General features: G+C 44.4%; 1 protein-coding gene across 1 annotated transcript in view; it reads right to left on the bottom strand.

Moving 5' to 3' along the window:
- Positions 1–21,021, bottom strand: part of ldlrad3 (low density lipoprotein receptor class A domain containing 3) — a 104,604-nt gene that overhangs the window by 28,003 nt on the left and 55,580 nt on the right. Inside the window, exon 4 of the mRNA XM_034215958.1 lies at positions 20,137–20,265. Within this exon, the coding sequence (XP_034071849.1) occupies positions 20,137–20,265 (129 nt within the window). The remainder of the gene's footprint in view (positions 1–20,136; positions 20,266–21,021) is intronic.

Genomic DNA, 21,021 nt, shown 5'->3' with positions numbered 1-21,021 from the left:
TCACTATAAATAAGCTGGTCTTTTATATTGTTATTTATGTATGTCATGTTGTATATGTTGTATTTTAATGTGTTAAGAATGTGTATGGCTGCAACCTTTGCCTGGAAGAAAGAAATAAGGAAAACAAAATACATAGATTGCCTTTAAGAAGCTTTAAAAAGGGAGAAAAATGTATTTTTTGGTAATATTTAACCAAGATCTACATTTTTGCAAATGTTTTAAGATGCATATAACAATGTTTATTTAGCCTTTCCACTACTTTCTACAGGCACAAAGGGAATCCTCCTCGTGACCGATGTAAATACAAAATGAAGCCATCAGAGGCTTTAGAAAGGTCAAGGTTAATGTGCACATCAGCCAAGGACTGTCAATACCTTTCATCGATCGGGGATCAAACTGCCAACACACAAGTGATTCAGAGTGTTTAGGAATTCATCAATTAATCGACTTGATCAGCCCTCTACTTTCAGTCAGAACCCACACAGTGCTTCACACAAGGCAGCACATGTATTTAGGGGCAACATGCATCGTCACATGCTTCAGGATCTGAGCTTATCAAAGACTTAAACTTGTATTTTTAAGATAAGAAACTCAAGCAGTAAGGAAGACCACTTATCATTAGTCATGCCATGCTGATTAATGATAAGTAATCCCTTTTAACCTTTGCTTCAGATGGATAATATTATTTATGATTTTGATATCAAAAACAGATTTATATTTCTTCTCGCAATTATCACTGGACCTGTGTATCTCGTAATCGATATAACCGGCCTGCTCTCGTCTATCCCACATGCTCCACTGAGATCCAACATCTAGTTTCTGGTGGCCTGTGGAATTGCCAGTCAGCTGTTCCTAAGGCTGACTTCATCTCTGGCTACGCCTCCCTGCAATCTCTGGATTTCCTTGCTCTCACTGAGACCTGGATTACTCCATCCAACACATCCACCCCAGCAGCTCTCTCCACTGCATATTCCTTCTCCCATACACCCAGACCAACTAGCAGAGGAGGTGGCACTGGTCTCCTGCTCTCTCCCAAATGGAGCTTTTCCCTCTTCAAGCTACCTAACTTCACTCCTTCCACCTTTGAATTCCATGCCGTCACAGTAACCCATCCTATACAGTTAACCATTGTTGTTCTCTACCGTCCACCAGGCGCCTTGGGGGACTTCTTGGAGGAATTAGATAATCTCCTCTCACACATCCCTGAAACTGGCCCTCCCGCTGTACTTCTCGGAGACTTCAACCTCCAGACGGGGAAGATAGACGAACTAACATCCCTGTTAACCGCCTTTGCTTTCTCACTGTCTCCGTCCCCACCGACTCATAAAGCTGGCAATGTCCTTGATCTCATATTCTCAAGGAACTGCGCTACTTCTAACCTCTCTGTAAACCCGCTCCACACATCCGATCACTTCTTCATTTCATTCTCTCTACCCCTTTCCAAACATAACAAACTAATCTCTTCTCATCCTGCACTTGTCCGCCGTAACCTTCGTTCCCTCTCCCCCTCTACCTTTACCTCGCCGGTGCTCTCAGCCCTCCCTTCCTCTGACTCGTTCCAACTCCTGCCTTCAAACTCTGCTGCAGAATCTCTCCTCTCTACTCTCTCATCCACTCTGGACTCTCTCTGTCCTCTCACATCTCGGCAGGCTCGTCAGTCCCCTCCTGCTCCCTGGCTAAATGATGCACTGCGTGCTAATAGAACCGTCCTTAGGGCAGCAGAGCGGAAACGGTGGAAATCCAAACACCGTGACGACCTCCTAACCTATCAGGCTCTCCTATCCTCTTTCTCTGCTTCGATCTCTCAGGCAAAAAGCACTTTCTTTCAAGATAAGATCCAATCTTCCGATTCCAACCCGAAAAAACTATTTTCCATCTTCTCCACCCTCTTGGACCCTCCAAAAGCCCCTCCCCCCTCCTCACTTCTGCCAAGCGACTTTGTTACCCACTTTGAAAAAAAGGTTGATGATATTCGCTCTTCTTTTTCTGACTCACCTTTACTCACCGCTGGGTCACCAGACCCTCCTTCCACCAACACACTAACCCCCTTTTCCCCTCTCTCTCCAAGTGAGGTTCTTACCCTCATTACCTCTGCCCGCCCTACCACCTGTCCTCTGGACCCTATCCCTTCAAACCTCCTTCAGACTATCGCTCCTGATATTCTACCGTTTCTCACCCATTTCATCAACACTTCTCTAACTTCTGGTCACTTTCCAAACAGTCTCAAGGAGGCAAGAGTAAACCCTCTCCTAAAGAAACCTACTCTCAACCCATCTGATGTTATAAACTACAGGCCTGTCTCTCTCCTCCCGTTCCTGTCTAAATCACTTGAACGCGCTGTCTTTAAACAACTCTCCTGTTATCTCCATGAGAACAACCTTCTGGATCTGCACCAGTCTGGTTTCAAGGCAGGTCACTCCACAGAAACTGCTCTCATTGCTGTCACGGAGGAACTGCACACTGCCAAAACTGCATCCCTCTCCTCTGTCATCATCCTGTTGGACCTGTCTGCTGCATTCGACACGGTGAATCATCAGATCCTCCTTCGCACTCTCCAAAAACTTGGAGTTTCAGGCTCTGCACTTTCCCTCCTCACCTCATACCTGAGAGACCGTACCTACAGGGTGACTTGGAGAGGGTCTGAGTCCGACCCTTGTCAATTAACTACAGGGGTCCCTCAGGGCTCTGTTCTTGGTCCCCTCCTCTTCTCCCTGTACACAAACTCGCTCGGATCAGTCATTAGCCCGCATGGTTTTTCATACCACTGCTACGCTGACGACACCCAATTAATTCTGTCCTTTCCCCGCTCAGAGACCCAGGTCGTCGCACGCATCTCTGCTTGTCTAGCTGACATCTCTCAGTGGATTTCTGCTTATCACCTCAAGCTCAACCTTGACAAGACTGAGCTGCTCTTCCTTCCGGGAAAAGATTGTCCCACTCTTGACCTAACAATCAACATCGGCACCTCAGTTGTTTCCCCGACTCAGACTGCAAGGAATCTGGGTGTGATCCTAGATAACAACCTGTCCTTCACTGCAAACATTGCTGCTACAACCCGCTGCTGCAGATACACGCTTTACAACATCAGGAAGATACGTCCCCAGCTGACACAGAAAGCGACGCAGGTTCTGGTCCAGGCTCTCGTCATCTCACGCCTAGACTACTGCAACTCCCTCCTGGCTGGTCTACCTGCATGTGCCATCCGACCTCTGCAGCTCATCCAGAATGCAGCGGCTCGTCTGGTCTTCAACCTACCTACATTTTCCCACACCACTCCGCTCCTCCGCTCCCTTCACTGGCTTCCGGTAACTGCTAGAATCCACTTCAAGACACTGGTACTTGCGTACCATGCTGCGAATGGATCTGGCCCTTCGTACATCCAGGACATGGTTAAACCGTACACCCCAGCGCGTGCACTACGCTCTGCATCAGCCAAACGACTCGCTGCGCCCTCACTGCGAGGGGGACCCAAGTTCCCATCGGCAAAAACACGTGGGTTTGCTATCCTGGCTCCAAGATGGTGGAATGAGCTCCCCATTGACATCAGGACAGCAGATAGCTTGCACATCTTCCGGCGCAGACTGAAAACTCATCTCTTTCGACTCCACTTCGAGCGATAGAACTTTTAACAAAGCACTTATATACTGATAAAGGACTGGCTTATCTAAAGCCAGTTGAGTAGCACTTGAAATGTTTTGGCTCTATGAAACCTGATGTACTTATATGATTCTGTTTTCTTCAAGGTTGTGTCTTCCTGGTCGAACGCACTTATTGTAATTCGCTTTGGATAAAAGCGTCAGCTAAATGCAATGTAATGTAATGTAATGTAATATTACTTCATTTACACACTGCTTTGTATCTTACAACCATACTCCAGTTTGAACAATCCAGCATCTCATGTACGTATACCACAGATCTCTGCACGTTTGTCCTGCAGGCATACTTGTCCTTGCTTTTTGTGCATTCTCTCCAAGGACTAAAGGTGAAACCCACCACACAAACCCTTTTCTATTGTTCACTGTATCTCTCACCCTTTTCCTCTTCCTTTCCCATGTCCCTCTCAATCTCCATCATGACTTTAACATGCCTCTAGCATGCAGGTCATCTGACAGCACCAAACAATGAGAACAACATAAAGAGGAAGAATGGGTGAAGCAGAGGCGGAGAGAGAAAAAAACCGATGCGGCGGCAGAAGAAAAATACTAGTGCAGAAACAGAGGGGTATTATCATCTCAAGCATTATGTTTTAAGCCTTGCACATCTGAACAAAGCGAAGAAGATCGCCAGAGGAAGCAAGAGAACAGAGGCGAGAGGAGAAGCCCATGATGAGAGAAGACAAGAGAGTGGGCCATGAGGAGGTGAAATGGTAAATAGAAGTGATGAGAAAAGAGTAGAGATTAGGGCCAAATGCAAAAACTGCAAAAAAACTGGATGGGAGTGTAATGGTATCAAAGTGACAGAGGAGAGAGTGCAATAGGAACAAAAAAGACAAGGCAGCAATTGTGAAATATGGTGCAAATTCCAGTAATTACCATGAATAAGAGCACTGTTGCATGCAGGCACTAATCTAGGCCTCCTCTTCAATCTCTAAACTTCAAGTATGACCACCTTCAAAAACTCATATCCTTTTTTCACTCAAAATCCTGTTCTCCACTTTGTTTGCTGTTTCCCTCAAATACTTCCCCTCCTCTTTTATCAGTCCTGCTTTGTTTCATTCCCACCTCACCACTCTGGCACAAATTCAATCCACTCGTTGTGATTCTTCGATTTCTGTTGTTTCCTGTTCCCAAAACAGAGCTCCTCTGTTTGGCTCTTTCCTTTGCTTTCTGCACCTGCCTCACATGTTTTCTGCCTGCTTGTTCTCATCTCTGCAGATACCCTGCTTACCTTCTAATCTTTTTGTTCTTCCCTCAGTTCCTCTCTTTAGTGGTTCCCTCTCTCTACCAGCACTCATGACCCCTTCCCCAGCTACTGTTTCCATCTCCCTGTTTCCATCTGCCATCTGTCCTCCCTCTTGACTCACTGTCTTTCTACACAATGAATCCAGAGGGTTTATCTATTTTCCCTCAATGGCTTTGCCACTCTTCCTAATCCCTCATCTCCATCAGCTTCCCTCCCACTCCCTATCACTCTCTCCATGTGCTTTCCTTGCTTCTTCCGTTCCATCGTCTTCACACTCTGCTCTTTTTTCATCCCATAGCCTACCCCCACACCCCCATCCACCCTCCTATTGCATTTCAACCTCTCACACTCTCTGACATGCAATCCCTCTTTCCCTCTCTCCAGGGCACTCTTCTTTTTCCTCCGTTCCACTTAAGCCTTCCTTCTTTTTGCATTTCCCTGATGGATACATGCACACCAAACACATATAGGGACGCTCATAGCACGCGCACACACACACACACACACACACACACACACACACACACACACACACACACACACACACACACACACACACACACACACACACACACACACACACACACACACACACACACACACACACACACACACACACACCACAACACACACACACACACACACACACACACACATCACACACACACACACACACCACACCACACACACACACACCCACACACACACACACACACACACACACACACACAGCACTGTACCTTCACCTCTATCACCGCCCCCTAACACATGTCTGCATTTTGTCAAACTATATATAATTGGCGTTGCTCCTTGTCTGTCGAGCAGTACCTTCAGCTCTCTCGGCTGAATGCACTCTTACAGTATTGGCAGAAAAAGCATTTGCAGAAAATAACCCGGCCCATTATAGAGAGATGACTGACATCTAATGCATCACTCAAGGGTGTCCATCTGTTTGCTCCACAGTGGCTGCACAGCATTTTGGTCCATTGCCACTTTAGTAGATGTGGGGATAATGCAGCTACTTAGTAATATTTAATACTGAATTAGTTACTGTCAGAGTATCATGGAGAAGTAATGCGTAACAACAGAAATAATTATTTAGCACTGAGCCTCTAAAATGTGTTTACTGATCCAAACCCTTACAACGTGATGGCCATTCAGATCGATAAGATGAAATAGAGCACCTGATGCCAGTGTTAGAAGAATTTTGTATTTATATTTCATTCGGTATAACATATAACATGATGCAGAGCAGAGTTTTAAGGCTGCTTAGTGACTCTGCTGCTTATGGATGGCTGCATTAGACATGCCTAAAGAAAAAGATAATACTTTCAGATTAATTATGTGGTGGAAATTAAATTCAGCTCTAGGCACATAACCATCTCCATAAAATTATTGTATCTACATTTCTTCAACATTCATCAAAGCTATTCAAGTGAATTAATTCATATTCAGTGCGCCTCTTTGCTCTGGTTTCATAATTTTCTACATTTTAAACTTAGTGCAATTTAAAAAAAGCAGAAACAGCATTTTTTCTTGGGCCAACAGAGATAAGGACAAAGTCTCTTGTGCAAACTTATGGGAACACAAACCAAAAACAAGAAGTTATTACATTTTCCTTTTTAAGTTCTTTCAGTAATCATTAATCAATAATCTCTAAACCTTTGCAAAGTACTCTACAGCTATTGAGGACTTTAGCAGTGTGACAAATGAGCACTTAATAAGAGTATTGGTGCAGCCTCAAACAATCTAGGTATTTCTTTAATGTGATATTGTTTAGGAAAGATAATGGCTTTCTGAGCCTCATTGGAGTTTGCATAATGCAGCATAGGCAGGCACAATTTTCTAAAATAGCCAGTGTACTGTGAACAGAGTGGAGGTAGGGTAAATGACTGACTGAAATGATTTAGATGCAGAGCAGGAAAGAAAAGAGTTTGAGAAAGGAAGCCCTATTCAAGCCTCACACACTTTACATGGTGCTCTCAGCTCCTTTCTGCTGTCGGCCAGGCAGTGAGTTTGTACCGAGGGGCCAGAGAGGGGCACAGCTCTTAAGCCAAGTGTCGATGGAGCAGGGAAATGTTGCAGTTGAGGCCAGGCTTAAGGCACTCAATGCAAATGTGATGCTCGTAGAAGCACAAATCAGTGATCTAATGAGCTTGTTTTGGTCCTTTCTGAGGTTTTACATTGTACAGGGCTACTTAAGAAATCTAATGGTTCAAATGCAGATCATTCATCTTGATTCAATGTTTTTGGCTGGTGCAGGGGTATCATGGACCGAGCCAGCTCAAATAGAGATTGACACTTGTTCTTTATTATTATTTAATGGCAAACCTGGATCGCTTTGCCATCCAAAAAGAGTTTTGAAAGAAGAGGCTGTAAAAACGGGAACAATAAGTGATGGAGAACAATGAGTTCACCCACGCAAAAATGCACTCACACACACAAACAAATAGAGAAGGCCCCTCACTCAAAGTACAACTCTACCCAACAGCAACAGTAGAGCTTTTGTTCGGAGTGAAATTCCTCCACAAGTATGTGGGTGCAGGTCGTCACTTGACCACCATCACCATGGTGACTGAGCTAGGAAAGGTCTAGGAGAGAAGGGTTGTTAATTTACAGGAGCCCGGGACAGCACAGCTGACTGGTCCTGAATCAAGGACGGGGATGATTCATACAGACTCTGGTCCCGGGGAGTGACCCCCATGTGTGGCCATAGCCAATGGCAACGGGGCCCTTAAACAACCGGAGCTTTGAAAAGACTGACAACTTAGCCTTGGTGAGTGGGAGGCATGGAGGAATGGAGGGAGGGAAGGTATGACAAATGAAAGATGAAAAGGAAAATACACAACAGATGGGGGGGATGAATATAACCTATTGAATTCATTTCATGAGAACCATAGATACCAGAATATAGATGCTTAATACTACTGCCAGTCCTTCCAATTAAAATGCACTCTTACTATAATGCAAACATTTCATTTACAATTTAAATAGTCAGTTGCACTGCTCAGTTCAACGTTGCCAGAAGCAACTACAGTACCATCATCTTGCCCAGTGCTTGTTTTTTTCTCTCAGCCAAGAACCCCTCAACTCTGCTTTGTGAACATGCTTTAGGGCTAACAAAAGCAAAATCCTAAAACTGTCCTGAGTTCAAATCCATGGGCAACGACATGTTCAACCTCGCCTAAGTGTATACCTGTCAAGTGTGCGTTGGCTCTGATAAACTGGCACTTACATTCCACTCCCACACCTCAGTCTACTGCCATTATATTCTCCTACGCCATTTCACGCTCCCTCCCACACCTTTCTCTCTCTGCCAGTGCTACTGACGAGGGGCATGAACAGACCAACATCTCAGCGTCAAACACGTCTCCACCACAAAAACTGCACATGGATTAACTTGTCATTTTAATCTATAAGGCTGGCAGCAATCATCGGGGTAGGACAAAGCTGTGGGAGAAGCTATTAGTGAGCTAAAGGGATACAAAAAGTGAATACATACTGAGGGGCTTTTAATCACCCTGACATTCTTTATTCTTTCTATATCACACTGACACTATACATCAATGTCCAGTTTACTGGCGATGCTAATGGGGAGGCAGGAGTTACTGCTGGGTGTCAGCGGACAGTTACTGTATATAGCCCTGTCTGAATTACTGGTGTTTATTGGCCCTGTAAATGGCAGGGCTGTGAGGACAGGTTGTCGAACACATAGTGCTTGTGCAAAACAGCAGATGCAGTGCTAGTGGATCTATTGAGTAGTTCTTACACAGCCTTAGGAGGATATAACAAACAGAACGTTGCAGATTACTCTCTGTGGGAGGGGGAGCATCCCTAGAGTTTGATATAAGGGATTTAACTTTTCCGAGAGCAGTGCTCCATTCACAAAGCAGAAGGTTAAAACTGTTTATTCTACTGTCGGTTGGAATAGAGGGTGAGTGGATATGTGGGTGAAATACAACTTCATAATAATGTTATTGCTGGACAGGCATTGTGCCAAATTCCCTTGACAATCACTGTGAAACAATTGATTCTCGCTGACATGCTTATCAAAAAGAAAATTGAGTGTTTAATTACACACAGTCATGTTCCCCTCTCCCAAAATAAATGTTACTGACACTTCATTTAAAGATCTTAGCTTGTGTGTTAATGCTTGGCCTATTTTTCATCAAACCAATCTGTGTCAAGGGTGATGTTGACTGCCAATAAATTCATGTAGCAGATGTTAATTGTCAGCTTGCTGCCCAACATCTCACTCTGACTGACACTTCTCTGGGGACGTGTAGCTAATGATGACACTGAGAGGGTCACTGGTAAAAATACAAAAATGAATGGAACAAAATATGTTTTGGCAATTTTACTTTCTGGACCATGCAGGATAGTGTGTACTAGCATTCTTTACCTTGCAGATAGACTTTCTCCCTGTCTCCACAGGAGTCTTGGCATTACAGAATCTGCATAATATACAGTATACATTGAGGCAGTGTGTAAACAAAGGCCTACCCTTGGGTGTGATTATGTCATTGTAAGAGTGATATAAGAAAATCTTGAGCAGGCAGACTATAAATAATTTAGTTTACAATGCATTGTAATTTAAATCCCTTGTAAATAGATTCATCCAGCCGACAAAAGAATATAAACATATCTGAGCCAGTGTGGTCTGCAGAACTGATGCGGCCCCCTGTTGTGTGAAGAATACCTAATTAATGCTTTGATGATTTCAAAGTGTGCAGTACTTAGGGGTTTGAGGATTTGTTTTGCTTTTCATTTGTCCAAATATTACATCAAATTAAATAGTCTATTAAACATGCAGCAGGAAAAGCATACATCTTCCTCATGTTAGGGCTAAAAGCTACAGCATCTCATGAAACTGCATGATAGGAAAGCTTTAAAGTCAAAGCTTTACATTGTTTTATGTACAGGAACACAACAACATTTGAAATGTGTTTGTGTTGTCCACTAAAAGAAAGAATGCACATACACGACCAAAACAAATGCATTTCATCCCTGTGAACACACAAAGCATACCTTATCTTACAAAATGCACAAAGCTTCTGGAAGCGTTTGACATCCTCAAAACATCCTCTAGCTCTCTGTTCCTACCGTTCCCCCTCACTCTGCTAGCTTTACTTTCTCAGAACAACTCCGGTTAAGAAAAAAACGCCAAGATGAAACTTCTTTGAGATAGAGGAGATGAATGAATCACATCCTTCCACAGCCACCACCCTATCTGATCTCCTTTGTCTACTCGTGTTAATGAATGCGTAATGAGAGACGCTGATGTGTGCATTTAAAATCAATTGCTTTCCTTAAACAACTCTAAGGGGATTCTTAGTCACTTAAAAAAAAAAAGCATAAACCTCTGAGCTCATCTCTTCTGAGTGTTTCAACTTGTCAGTGACGTGACTTTCAGGAAGTTTCTTGTGGAGGTTGCAGAGTTCTTCTTTTGACAATAAAATATGCAGAACAATCACTGTCAGATGTACTGTGACTCTCTTTGAGTGAATCTGTGCGGGTGTGTTTCTTGGATATGCAGAGTGGCGCTCTCCCCCAGCATCTGACCAAGTCCTGTGAGCCCCGCGGCGGTATTTCAACAAAATTCATTGGAGGGGCGAACATGCATCCATCTTTGCTTTCCCTTTCCCCTGCTATGTGCAGCTCAGAGCAATGAGAAGCTCAGCTTTGCAAAACTAGCTTTCTTGTAATTTCTGTTTCCAGAGTAACGCTGCTCGGCCTCGGGGCTCAACTTGAGATGGATGCTGCCCTCATCCTCTCCGGCTTATCGCCACCCCACATTCAGTTTTATCAAAATCCCTGTCTTTCTTTACCAAATCACCTGTCTCTCGTTGATTGCTTCCATCTTTCTGCCCATTGCTATTCATTGCTCCTCTCAACGATAGTTACGTCTGTAACTACGGTTCTATCAGATTCAGACTTCTATGAGTCCCGGATGACCGCCAGAGGCGGTGCTTTAGCACTGGATATGTCCATCGTGTGCATGCGCAGCTCGAGTACTAATAACAACAAAGTCACATGTGACCCACGTGACACCGGCTATATCTGCCGGTGTCATCAGAGGATCTGTTCCCAGAATCTTCTCGCGAGCACACAAGAATTCTGAGTGACAGGATACTCTGGACACCCAGGACTCATAGAACCGTAGTTACAGACGTAACTATCGTTCTATTTCGTCCCTACTGACCGCCAGAGGCGGTGCTTTAGCACTGGATGACTTATATCAACAATGTCATGAAGAATCCAAGCACTTACCTACCTAGCTGGAAGCAGTGGAGCTCGGCAACAGGATCATGCCCAAAGGGTGGGGAGTGGCGACATTGACCCGGTAGAACCTGGAGAATGTGCCGGAAGACGCCCACGACACCGCGGTGAAGATGGTCTCCAGGGGCACCCCTCTCAGGGCAGCCCAAGATATTGAGATGCTCCTCGTAGAGTGGCATCTCACCCCTGATGGCGGGGGGCGGCCACTGGCCCCATAGGCATGGGAGATGGCATTGGCAACCCAGTGGGATAGCCGCTGCTTAGAGAGAGCACGACCCTTCCTAGTGCCGCCATGGCAAACGAAGAGCTTCTCTGACTGCCGTATACAGGCCGTAGCATCAATATACGCCCTTAGGGCACGCACAGGGCACAGCAACTCAGGCGTGCCGCTCTCCTGTGGAATGTTAAAGCGTGCCAGCTGGATAGGCTGATTGGAGTGGGCTAGTGGAAGCACCTTGGGCAGGACCGCCACATTCGGCCAGAGGGCAACACCCGAGCCATCGGAGTTCCACCTCAGGCATGTATCGCTCACGGAGAGGGCATTTAGCTCTCCAACTCGCTTCCCTGAGGTTATGGCAAGCAGAAATGCTGCCTTCAGGGACAGCCACTTAAGCCCCACCTGGGCCAGGGGCTCGAAGGGAGGAGATGATAGGGCATCCAGCACTAGGGGCAGGTCCCAAGCCGGAGCCCTCGGGGTGCTAGGGGGACGCTGCCATAAAGCCCCTCTCAGGAAGAGGGACGCCATCCTGTGGCGCCGTCAACTCCAACATGTCGGGCAGAGATAGCAGCCATATAAACCTTCAAAGTGGAGTGAGAACGTCCACTATCCAGAAGGGACTGCAGGAACTCTAAAATGGTGGCCACAGAGCAATGCCCCGGATTCTCAGCCTTCTCAACACCAGTGGGAGAAGAGCTTCCATTTGCACTCATACTGCGCTGGAGTGGATGGTGCTCTGGCATTCAGGATAGTTTCCCTGACAGATGCCGTGAAAACGCTCAACCTCAAACCCAGAGCTGAAGGCGGTGAGGGTCGGGAGGCTAGATCTGACCCCTGAGCTGTGACAGAAGGTCCTTCCTGTCGGGTAGACGCCATGGTGGGCTGCAGCAGAGACTGCGCAGCAGTGGGAACCAAACTCTCCCCGGCCAGCGACCAGAAGGAGCCTGTGCCCCTGAGTAAGGACCCTCTGAAGCGTCTGTACTATCAGAGGCAGTGGCGAGAAGGCATACAGGAGACTGTCTGGCCAGTCGTGCGCCAGAGCGTCCTGACCCATCGGGCTGGTCACCTCTGTCCAGGAGAACCAGAGGGGGCAGTGCCTTGACTCTTCCGAGGCAAAGAGGTCCACCTCGGCCCTGCCGAAAAGGCTCCAAATTGTCTTCGCCACCTCTGGATGGAGGCTTGTGCCGAGAGAGGAAATCTGCGACCTGATTCTGGTCTCCTGGTAGAAAGACTGCCCGCAGACCTCGCCAGGCGGGGGAACGCCAAAGACAAGAGACTCTGTGAAACCCAGAGTAGTTGTGCGGACCTGGTGCCCCCCTGGTGGTTGGTTTGGGCAACAGCAGACATGTTGTCCGAACGAACGAGCACATGCTTGTCCGCCAGTTGGGGTAAAAAGTGCATGAGTGCAAGCAGCACAGCCCGAAGCTCTAGCACGTTGATATAGCGTGCACCTTCCTGGGCAGACCACTGACCTTGAACAGTCCTGCCCTGTCCTGCTCTGTCCCTCCAGCCGGACAGAGAGTGGAGGCACTGCTGAGACACCCTGACTCTCCTGTGCCTGCGACAGCAGGCCTAAAGGCACAACGGCTGGGGCCCGCAGTCAGTCTACCCAAGAGCCAGAGGAACTGAATGTAAGGCACCCTCTTGCCCAGCCTGAAGATGGGAAGAAGGTGGGAAATGTCGTCCGCACGACGAGGTGTCAGGCCTGGGCTACGTGAGATAAGAGGCTGGTGAACACCCTTGGAGAGAGGGAGAGCCCAAAGGGAAGCACCCGGAACTGATAGTGTCGGCCCTGAAAGGCAAACCTCAAAAACCTCCAGTGGTGGGATGCAATTGGCACGTGGAAGTAGACGTCCCTCAAGCCCACGGTTGTGAACCGCTCCCCCTGTGCGACAACACGAAGGGTGTCTGCTGTGGTTAGCATATGGAAGGGCAGCACCTTCAGGAATCTGTTGATTCCTCTGAGGTCCAAGACTGGACGGAATCCGCCGACATTCTTGCTCACAAGAAAGTACGCCGAGTAGAACCCCCCCGGACTGAAGCAGAGGGTCTTACTGGCTCGATTGCGCCCTTGGCCAAGAGGACAGACAACTCTTTGGCCAGAGCTAAGGCCTTCGCCGGATCGCTGACTGTTATTTTGAACCGGCCAAAGGCTAGGGGCCGGCGTCGGAACTGCAATTCGTAACCCCGGGTTAGGGTGGAACCACCCAAGGGTCGGAAGTACAGTCAGCCCAGTAGCTGAGGCTGCTGCTGGGAAAATCAGATGGCGACCGGCCCCGGGACTTCAGGGCCTAGCCCCCAGGCCTCCGGAGCCCCTTGGGGGGCGCCGGTAAGGCTCTGAGGCACGAGGCTGCAAAGAAGGCCAGCGAACAGGAGCATGATGAAAGTCATTGGGAGGCGGTTGAGTGGGCCGCTGGGACCTCCGCAGACCACCAATGTAAGCCGGTGGCTGAGTGCGGCTGCTAGAGAGCCCCTGGGCCTGCTGGGAATGGGCACAGGCCTATGAAGACCCGACCCCGAAAGCAGCTCTAAGCTGGTGTTTGTGTTCCTACTGTGCCAAATCGTTTGAAATCACTCTGATGAGGAATAAAAACACCAGAGGCGTAGAAAGCTAAGAGGATAGTGCTGCTTCTGTAGATCTCATTATTTGCCACCTCTGAGGAAGGATAACCAAACGCTCCAGTATACTGTATGCCGTGATGATGTGTCTGCTGACAGGCTGCATGCTGATCTCTCACTAGACTATTCAAATGAAGGAAACACATGTGGAGACACTGAAGCAAGTAATTATGGGTAAAGAGGAAGGAGCTGAACAGAGGAGGAGTGAGAGGGGAGAAAGTGAGGAAGGAGATGATGTGCTCAGGTGGCTTAGAGCGGATATTGTATGCCTTATCTGTCACCTGCAGGTCTGTGCTTATTATAGAGAGGCAAAGTCAGCGCAGAATGCAAGGTGAGTATACGGTGTGTGTGTGTGTTTGCGAGTTAACACAGGAAAGAAACGCATAGAATAAAACAGCAGTGAAGCCTTCACTCCCTCCAAATCGCAGTGGCTGATGATACAAAATAAATAGATGAAAAAACTAAAAAGAAATAATAACTGAGCTGATCTTCCTTGCTGGGTTCTGAAGGTCAGAACAACTCGGAGCTCATAACTTCTTGTTCTTTATGCAGCGCTACACAAGTCAAATAAGTAGGAAACATTTGGGTCATTTGTGCTCTATGCATACAGAAAATACTATTAAATCAGTGCTGACAAGGAGTGTTTGGGAATAAAACAACACTCTGGAACTGGTACATTTCTGTGGTAGCTGAATTGAAAAAACATTCAGCATTTATATGATAAGAAAAAGATTAGATAGATAAAAATGTTTTAGAGATGGTGGCAGACTGATCCTCTCAGTCAACCTTAGCAGAACACTTTCTTTCTGTAGGGAATGGAGTCTAATAATTGAAGTCAGGAGTTGGGAAGGTATGGATCACAAAGCACCCCTTAGATCTTCACCGAGACTTAAACCTTCTGACAACATATACAGTATATTCTAGGGATGTAACGATATACCGAATATCGCGGTAAATAAACGTCCCAATACCGTCGTGAGACTGACAAAATCTACCGCGATTTAAAAATATATATATATATTTTTTTAAAACGCTTTTTTTTGTTTTAAACCTTTATTTAACCAGGTGGTCCCATTGAGATCATCAATCTCTTTTTCAAGAGAGACCTGTCCAACATGGCAGCAAGTAGGTTACAACATGAACATAAAACAACAGAACACAAAAGGACATCGTATTTACAGGGCTACATTTACACACCTAGAGACATTGACAAGTACCAACAGTATATGTGTATCTCGCCCTGTCAATAAGCCTCACCTTCTTGGCGAAAACTGTATTGTTTTTGAAGTGGTGGAGAGACAATGCACAGTTTGACCCACTGCTGTCACCCATGGCCAAAGCATATCTCTCCGTCCCACTGAGGTGGCGTTAGACTTTTTCGCTGTCCGTCATTTTGACAGACAGGATCGTAAAATGTCCGTCATAATCCCTTATTACCCGTCGGGTCTGAACAGTTCACGAGAGAGCACGCTCGTGAACTGTCAACGGGGGGGGGCGGTGTTATGCCGTGTGTGCATGCACCTCGCGGGAGCGCGCACAGCGTAAAGCAAAACCTCCCAGACATGTATTGATCTGTATGGCAAAGTACGCTTTGGAAACTATATCATTTCCTTTTGGAGGGCATGCATAACACGGCATAACACCAGAGCCTCGCTGCGGGGAAACGTTGGCGCTGTTCCGAGTTTGTTCTGATCTGTCAAAATGACAGACTGCTTTCAGTTTTTTCCGTCATTGTTAAATAAAATATTCGGTGTTAAAGCGACCACTGCTGTCCCAGCAACATCAGTACCAAGCGAGAGAGTTTTTTCCAGAGCAGGGGATATTGTAAATGCTCAAACATCCCAGCTTATAAATACCTGGAAATGTGGACATTCTCATATTCCTAAAAACCTGTCTGAGTGAGTGACTAGTGAGTTTGAGTTGAGTTACTTGAAAACTAAAGTGACACTTGATTTATTGTATTGCAGGGTCTGATTATTAAATGTCCTTGTTTATTTGTGAGATGCAGTGGCACAAAGAAAATGCCTACTTTGTTTGGTAGTACTAGCAGGTACAAAAACACTGGTTTTTCTTGTTTCCAGTCTGTTACTGTCACTTTGTTTTTGACACTTTAAAATACTGCCATCCTACTAAAATGCTGTACAAATCAGATGTATTATTTAATAAAGAAACATTTTTCGAGTAAAAAAATTTGTATTGAAATTTGTTTTGTTTTTTTCCCCCTTTATTATTCAATATCGCGATAAATACCGTACCGTGGACTTGTTATCGCGATATTATCGTACCGTGAGTTTTTGGTATCATTACATCCCTAGTATCTTCTGAGTAATTATATTACTGAATGTTATGTCTAACCTTGATTCCTAATTGTTTAATCCGGGCAAACATGATTTGTTCATTCTAGGTTTTTTGCAGTGAACAGTTCGAACAGTATTTGTTGTGAAGAGTGCACCAGAGTTGTTCACTTTTTAACAATAACATGGAGTGCAGTGAACACAGATCAATATTTCTGCATCACTCTTCAGGTCTTTTCAGCGTTCTGTTGCTCTGCAATGAGTCAGGAGTTTGAGAAACGACAGGCTTGTGGATGATGATAGGACTCTCTGTCACATACAAGTGCAAATAAGTAAATAAATGCTTAATCAGCTTCACTAATTAGGGAGTTTAAAACAAAATAGATTGATAAAAATGAGTTAATCAACTGTGAGGTAATACATCAGGTTGCTAAATTACAACCAGCAAGAAAATGATCTCTTGCATTTTAGAGAATGAATGGTGTTTAAAATGGTCAACATGATTTACAGTGTTCATATTCTCAAGTGTAATGTCTTACTAGATGCTTCAGTAATGAACAATTACAGGCCCATATCAAACCTCCCATTTCTAGGTAAAATCATTGAAAAAGTTGTTTTTCAACAGTTGAGTAATTTCTTGCATTTAAATAACTGTTTCGATGTGTTCCAGTCAGGCTTTCGTCCAAACCACAGCACTGAGACTGCTCTTGTAAAGGTCTTTAATGACATCCACTTAAACACAGACAGTGGCAGAACTTCAGTGTCAGTATTATTAGATCTCAGTGCTGCGTTTGACACTGTTGACCACAACATATTACTAGACCGACTGGAAAACTGGGTGGGACTTTCGGAAACAGTTCTAAATTGGTTTGAATCCTACTTAAAGGACAGAAACAACTTTGTTTCTATAGGTAAATACACATCTGAGTTGACAAATATGACCAAGGCTACCTCAAGGCTCCATCTTGGGGCCTCTTCTCTTTAACATCTACATGCTACCACTGGCTCAGATAATGAAAAACAACAAAATAAGTTACCATATCTATGCAGATGACACACAAATGTACGTAACAATTTCACCAGGAGACTATGCTCCAATTCAAACACTGAGTAAGTGCAATGAACAAATCAATGACTGGATGTGTCAGAACTTTCTCCAATTAAACAAAGATAAAACTGAGGTAATGGTTTTTGGAGCCAAGTCAGAACGTATAAAAGTTAGCGTTGAGCTTCAGTGTGCAATGTTCAAAACAACAGATAAAGCCAGAAATCTAGGTGTAGTCATGGACTCTGACCTGAGTTTCAACAGTCACATTAAAACAGTTACTAAATCAGCCTACTATCACCTAAAGAATATATCTAGGATTAAAAGACTAATGTCACAGCAGGATTTGGAAAAACTTGTCCTTGCTTTTATCTTCAGTAGACTCGACTACTGCAATGGTGTCTTCACAGGTCTCACTAAAAAATCTATTAGGAAGCTGCAGCTGATTCAGAACGCCGCTGCTCGAGTCCTCACTAACACTAAGAAAGTGGATCACATCACTCCTGTTCTGAAGTCTTTACACTGGCTTCCTGTGTGTCAAAGAATAGATTTCAAAATACTGCTGCTGGTTTATAAAGCACTGAATGGTTTAGGCCCAAAATACATTTCTGACCTCCTGCTAAATTATGAACCATCCAGATCTCTCAGGTCTTCAGGGACTGGTCAGCTTTCTGTCCCCAGAGTCAGAACTAAACATGGTAAAGCAGCGTTCAGTTATTATGCTCCAAATATCTGGAACAAACTCCCAGAAACCTGCAGGTCCGCTACAACTCTGACTACTTTGAAATCCAGGCTGAAGACTTTTCTTTTTGCTGCTGCTTTTAATTGAACTATTCATATCTTAGACTGCACTGTAACTTTTATCCATGTATTTTTTCTTTGAATGTTTAGTTGAACAATTCATATCTTAGACTGCACTGTAACTTTTATCCATATATTTTTTCTTTTAATGTTTATTTTATTAGCTTTTCTTTTTAATGACTGATTTTAAATGCCATTTTCTTAATGTCTTTCATTTTTTTTAAACCACTTTGAATTGCCTTGTGTCGAAAAGTGCTATATAAATAAACTGCTGCATAGCTCCTTCCCTCTTTATCAGAAAAAAATGCTTTTTTATTCTTTCAGGGAAATAAGGTCTGGTAATAACAAAACTGTCTTTTGGGCCACTGATACTGAAGGACTTTTTGTTTTATTCTGACTGAGTAAATCAATATGACAGCATCACCTAGACATAGGATGGGGATACACAGAAATTATTTTAACATCAGCGTTGGACTGCTGGCAGAATCCATGTTGGATTGCCACTGGAAGCTCAGCTGAAGTGTTGACAGAAGTCGACTGCTGTGCCATCGTGGCAGCAGCTGTCTGTGAGGAGCAGAGCTGCCAGTGGAATAAGAATGGCATGCCAGATGAAAGTGGTACCTGCCAGCGAATAAGACACTCTAAACCAGAAATCATAATACTCAATGTCAGGGATGTGACTACAATGTCAACAATATCATTAGGTATTACAACAAGTGCTTTTGCTTATTTTTGTTTGTTAAGAACGTAGGACATTTACACAGCAGTGCATGTCTTCTTTGGCATAAAGTTGAATATGTCAGTGGCTTTATGAATCAGCTGCATAAAACCTCTCGTAAGTGATGTTCTGAGAAATATCAGATGATGTGACAAAATTGAGTGACACAATCTTCAAAATCATCTATCATCATGTATACTATTTGTTGTGGAAATAATTATCATAAGACGCCAATTAGTAACATACAGGACAAACCTCGATGTCTGTTTACCTTCTTTAAGGACACAGGCGGCTTAGCCAATAATGTTATTGTTCCCATTCTGTGACCGGTCAATACTGGGATACAGATGGTCTGTGTTGTGGGTACACTGGGACACTTCCTTCTCTGTATTTGTGGACTCCAAGGTAAAATCTTCGAGGTCATAAGTGTCCGAGGCAAGTAGCTCTGTGTTCCCACACTGTTTAGGCTATCTCCTCAAATATGTTGTTTACTCTCTGCGAAACCAGTTAGATGGGCTGGCAAGAGAGAGGCTCTCCAGAATTGACGTGGCAACTCTACCGTGAAGTCAGAACCTCTGACTCTTGGACTTGTGATGTGAATCCTCCGGCTGTTAACTCCAAATAAACCATCATGTGTTTGACATCAAAGCTACTGCTCTTCCCGTGTCTCCTTCCTGAGTCGGTGACTCCCACTGCATAGCTACACAGAAGTTTCCTCTACACTATTCACTTACTGTATCTACAGTACAAGCTTGCACCTGTTCTGAAATATGCTGCCAAGTTCCCTGCCAATATTTCCAACAATTATGGCCTAATTGAAATAAACAAATTCCAGATTGATGAACGTAAAAGTGGTTAACAACCAGCCTCATCTCTAAATTGTTCTTGATTGTGTTTTTGTTAAGGGATTGAAGGAAGAAAAGAAAATGAGTGAATATAGAGATGAATTGTATAATACTTTCTCTTTTAACTGTATAAGTTAATCATTTAGTTTCTTGGTTTCTTCTATCACCTGTTCCTTTTTTTTCTGCGTATTACACTGTTGGTGAAGGGTGTCAGTTATCCAAACAAACCCTCAGTAAACAGTTTAACATATGTGAGTTAAAGGCTTATGAGGGGGGCAAGTCTCTGCTCCTAAACATGGGGACAAACATGCTAAACATCCTCAACGTCTCCCTGCCCCTGTGTCAGATTCCCACAGCCAGAATAGATGTTTTATTTCCTTGTTCTTTTCATCTAATACATTTGACTGATGACTCACCCGCTGTAGTTAGGCAGAGCTCCTCATCGCTGTTGTCCCTGACAGTTGTCCTGGCCGTACACAAGAAGCTGCGGTCCACACAGTGGCCATTCCGACACTTGAAGCGAGTCCCCGAGCACTCAGAGCCCGCTGTGGTGGAGGCAGGGCAGAGGTCAGGGTCAAGTGTTAGTTCAGACAGGGTTACAGTGAGAGGTTTCAAGTTGCCTGTGAAACACAAGCCACTGTGTGACGTCTGTAGTGGTGCAGTTTTTAGATCTTGTTTTGTTTACCATTTTCAACACTTTCATTTAATTAAATTGAAGATAAAATATTGGGCATTTCATTTCAATCAGGATCTTAACCCTCCGGTATCACTGTGGACGTTTTTGTCCATATGGGTCATTTTTCACTTGTCATTTTGCAATAACTTTGGTTGTGTTGGTGCAAACGGCCTGAATTTTTGTAACAAGGCTATTTTCTCGATCTATTTTAGAATTCCAATTTCAATTTTTCAAATCGGTCTTTAATTCACTGTGTAACAAATCGACTACGCAAATTAGTCATTCGAGACAAAAATGTCCACTGCAAAATACTTTGATAAAAACATTATATTAAAAGGTTTTTTTCACAACTTTTTTGGGTTCAATCTTTAAAGCAACTTCCGCCCTAATAGAAAATACCAACAATATAATCATTCTCAGGATTTTAACCCTTTAAATTTCATTTTGAAAACATGAAACCGCTGTTTTTTTTCATGATGAAAACAGAGAAAATTAGTTATTTTCCCAAAACTACATATCTGGGGACTGGCTCTTTTTTTTTTAATAACAGTCTTGGATATGTCAAAGATTAGCAACAAAATGGATTTTTTTGCATTATTAGTTTTTGCACAAAATCAGATTGAAC

The sequence above is a fragment of the Gymnodraco acuticeps genome, unplaced genomic scaffold (genome assembly GCF_902827175.1).
Source record: "Gymnodraco acuticeps unplaced genomic scaffold, fGymAcu1.1, whole genome shotgun sequence".
NCBI classification, from domain to species: domain Eukaryota; kingdom Metazoa; phylum Chordata; class Actinopteri; order Perciformes; family Bathydraconidae; genus Gymnodraco; species Gymnodraco acuticeps.
This window is presented reverse-complemented; position numbering and strand designations above follow the sequence as displayed.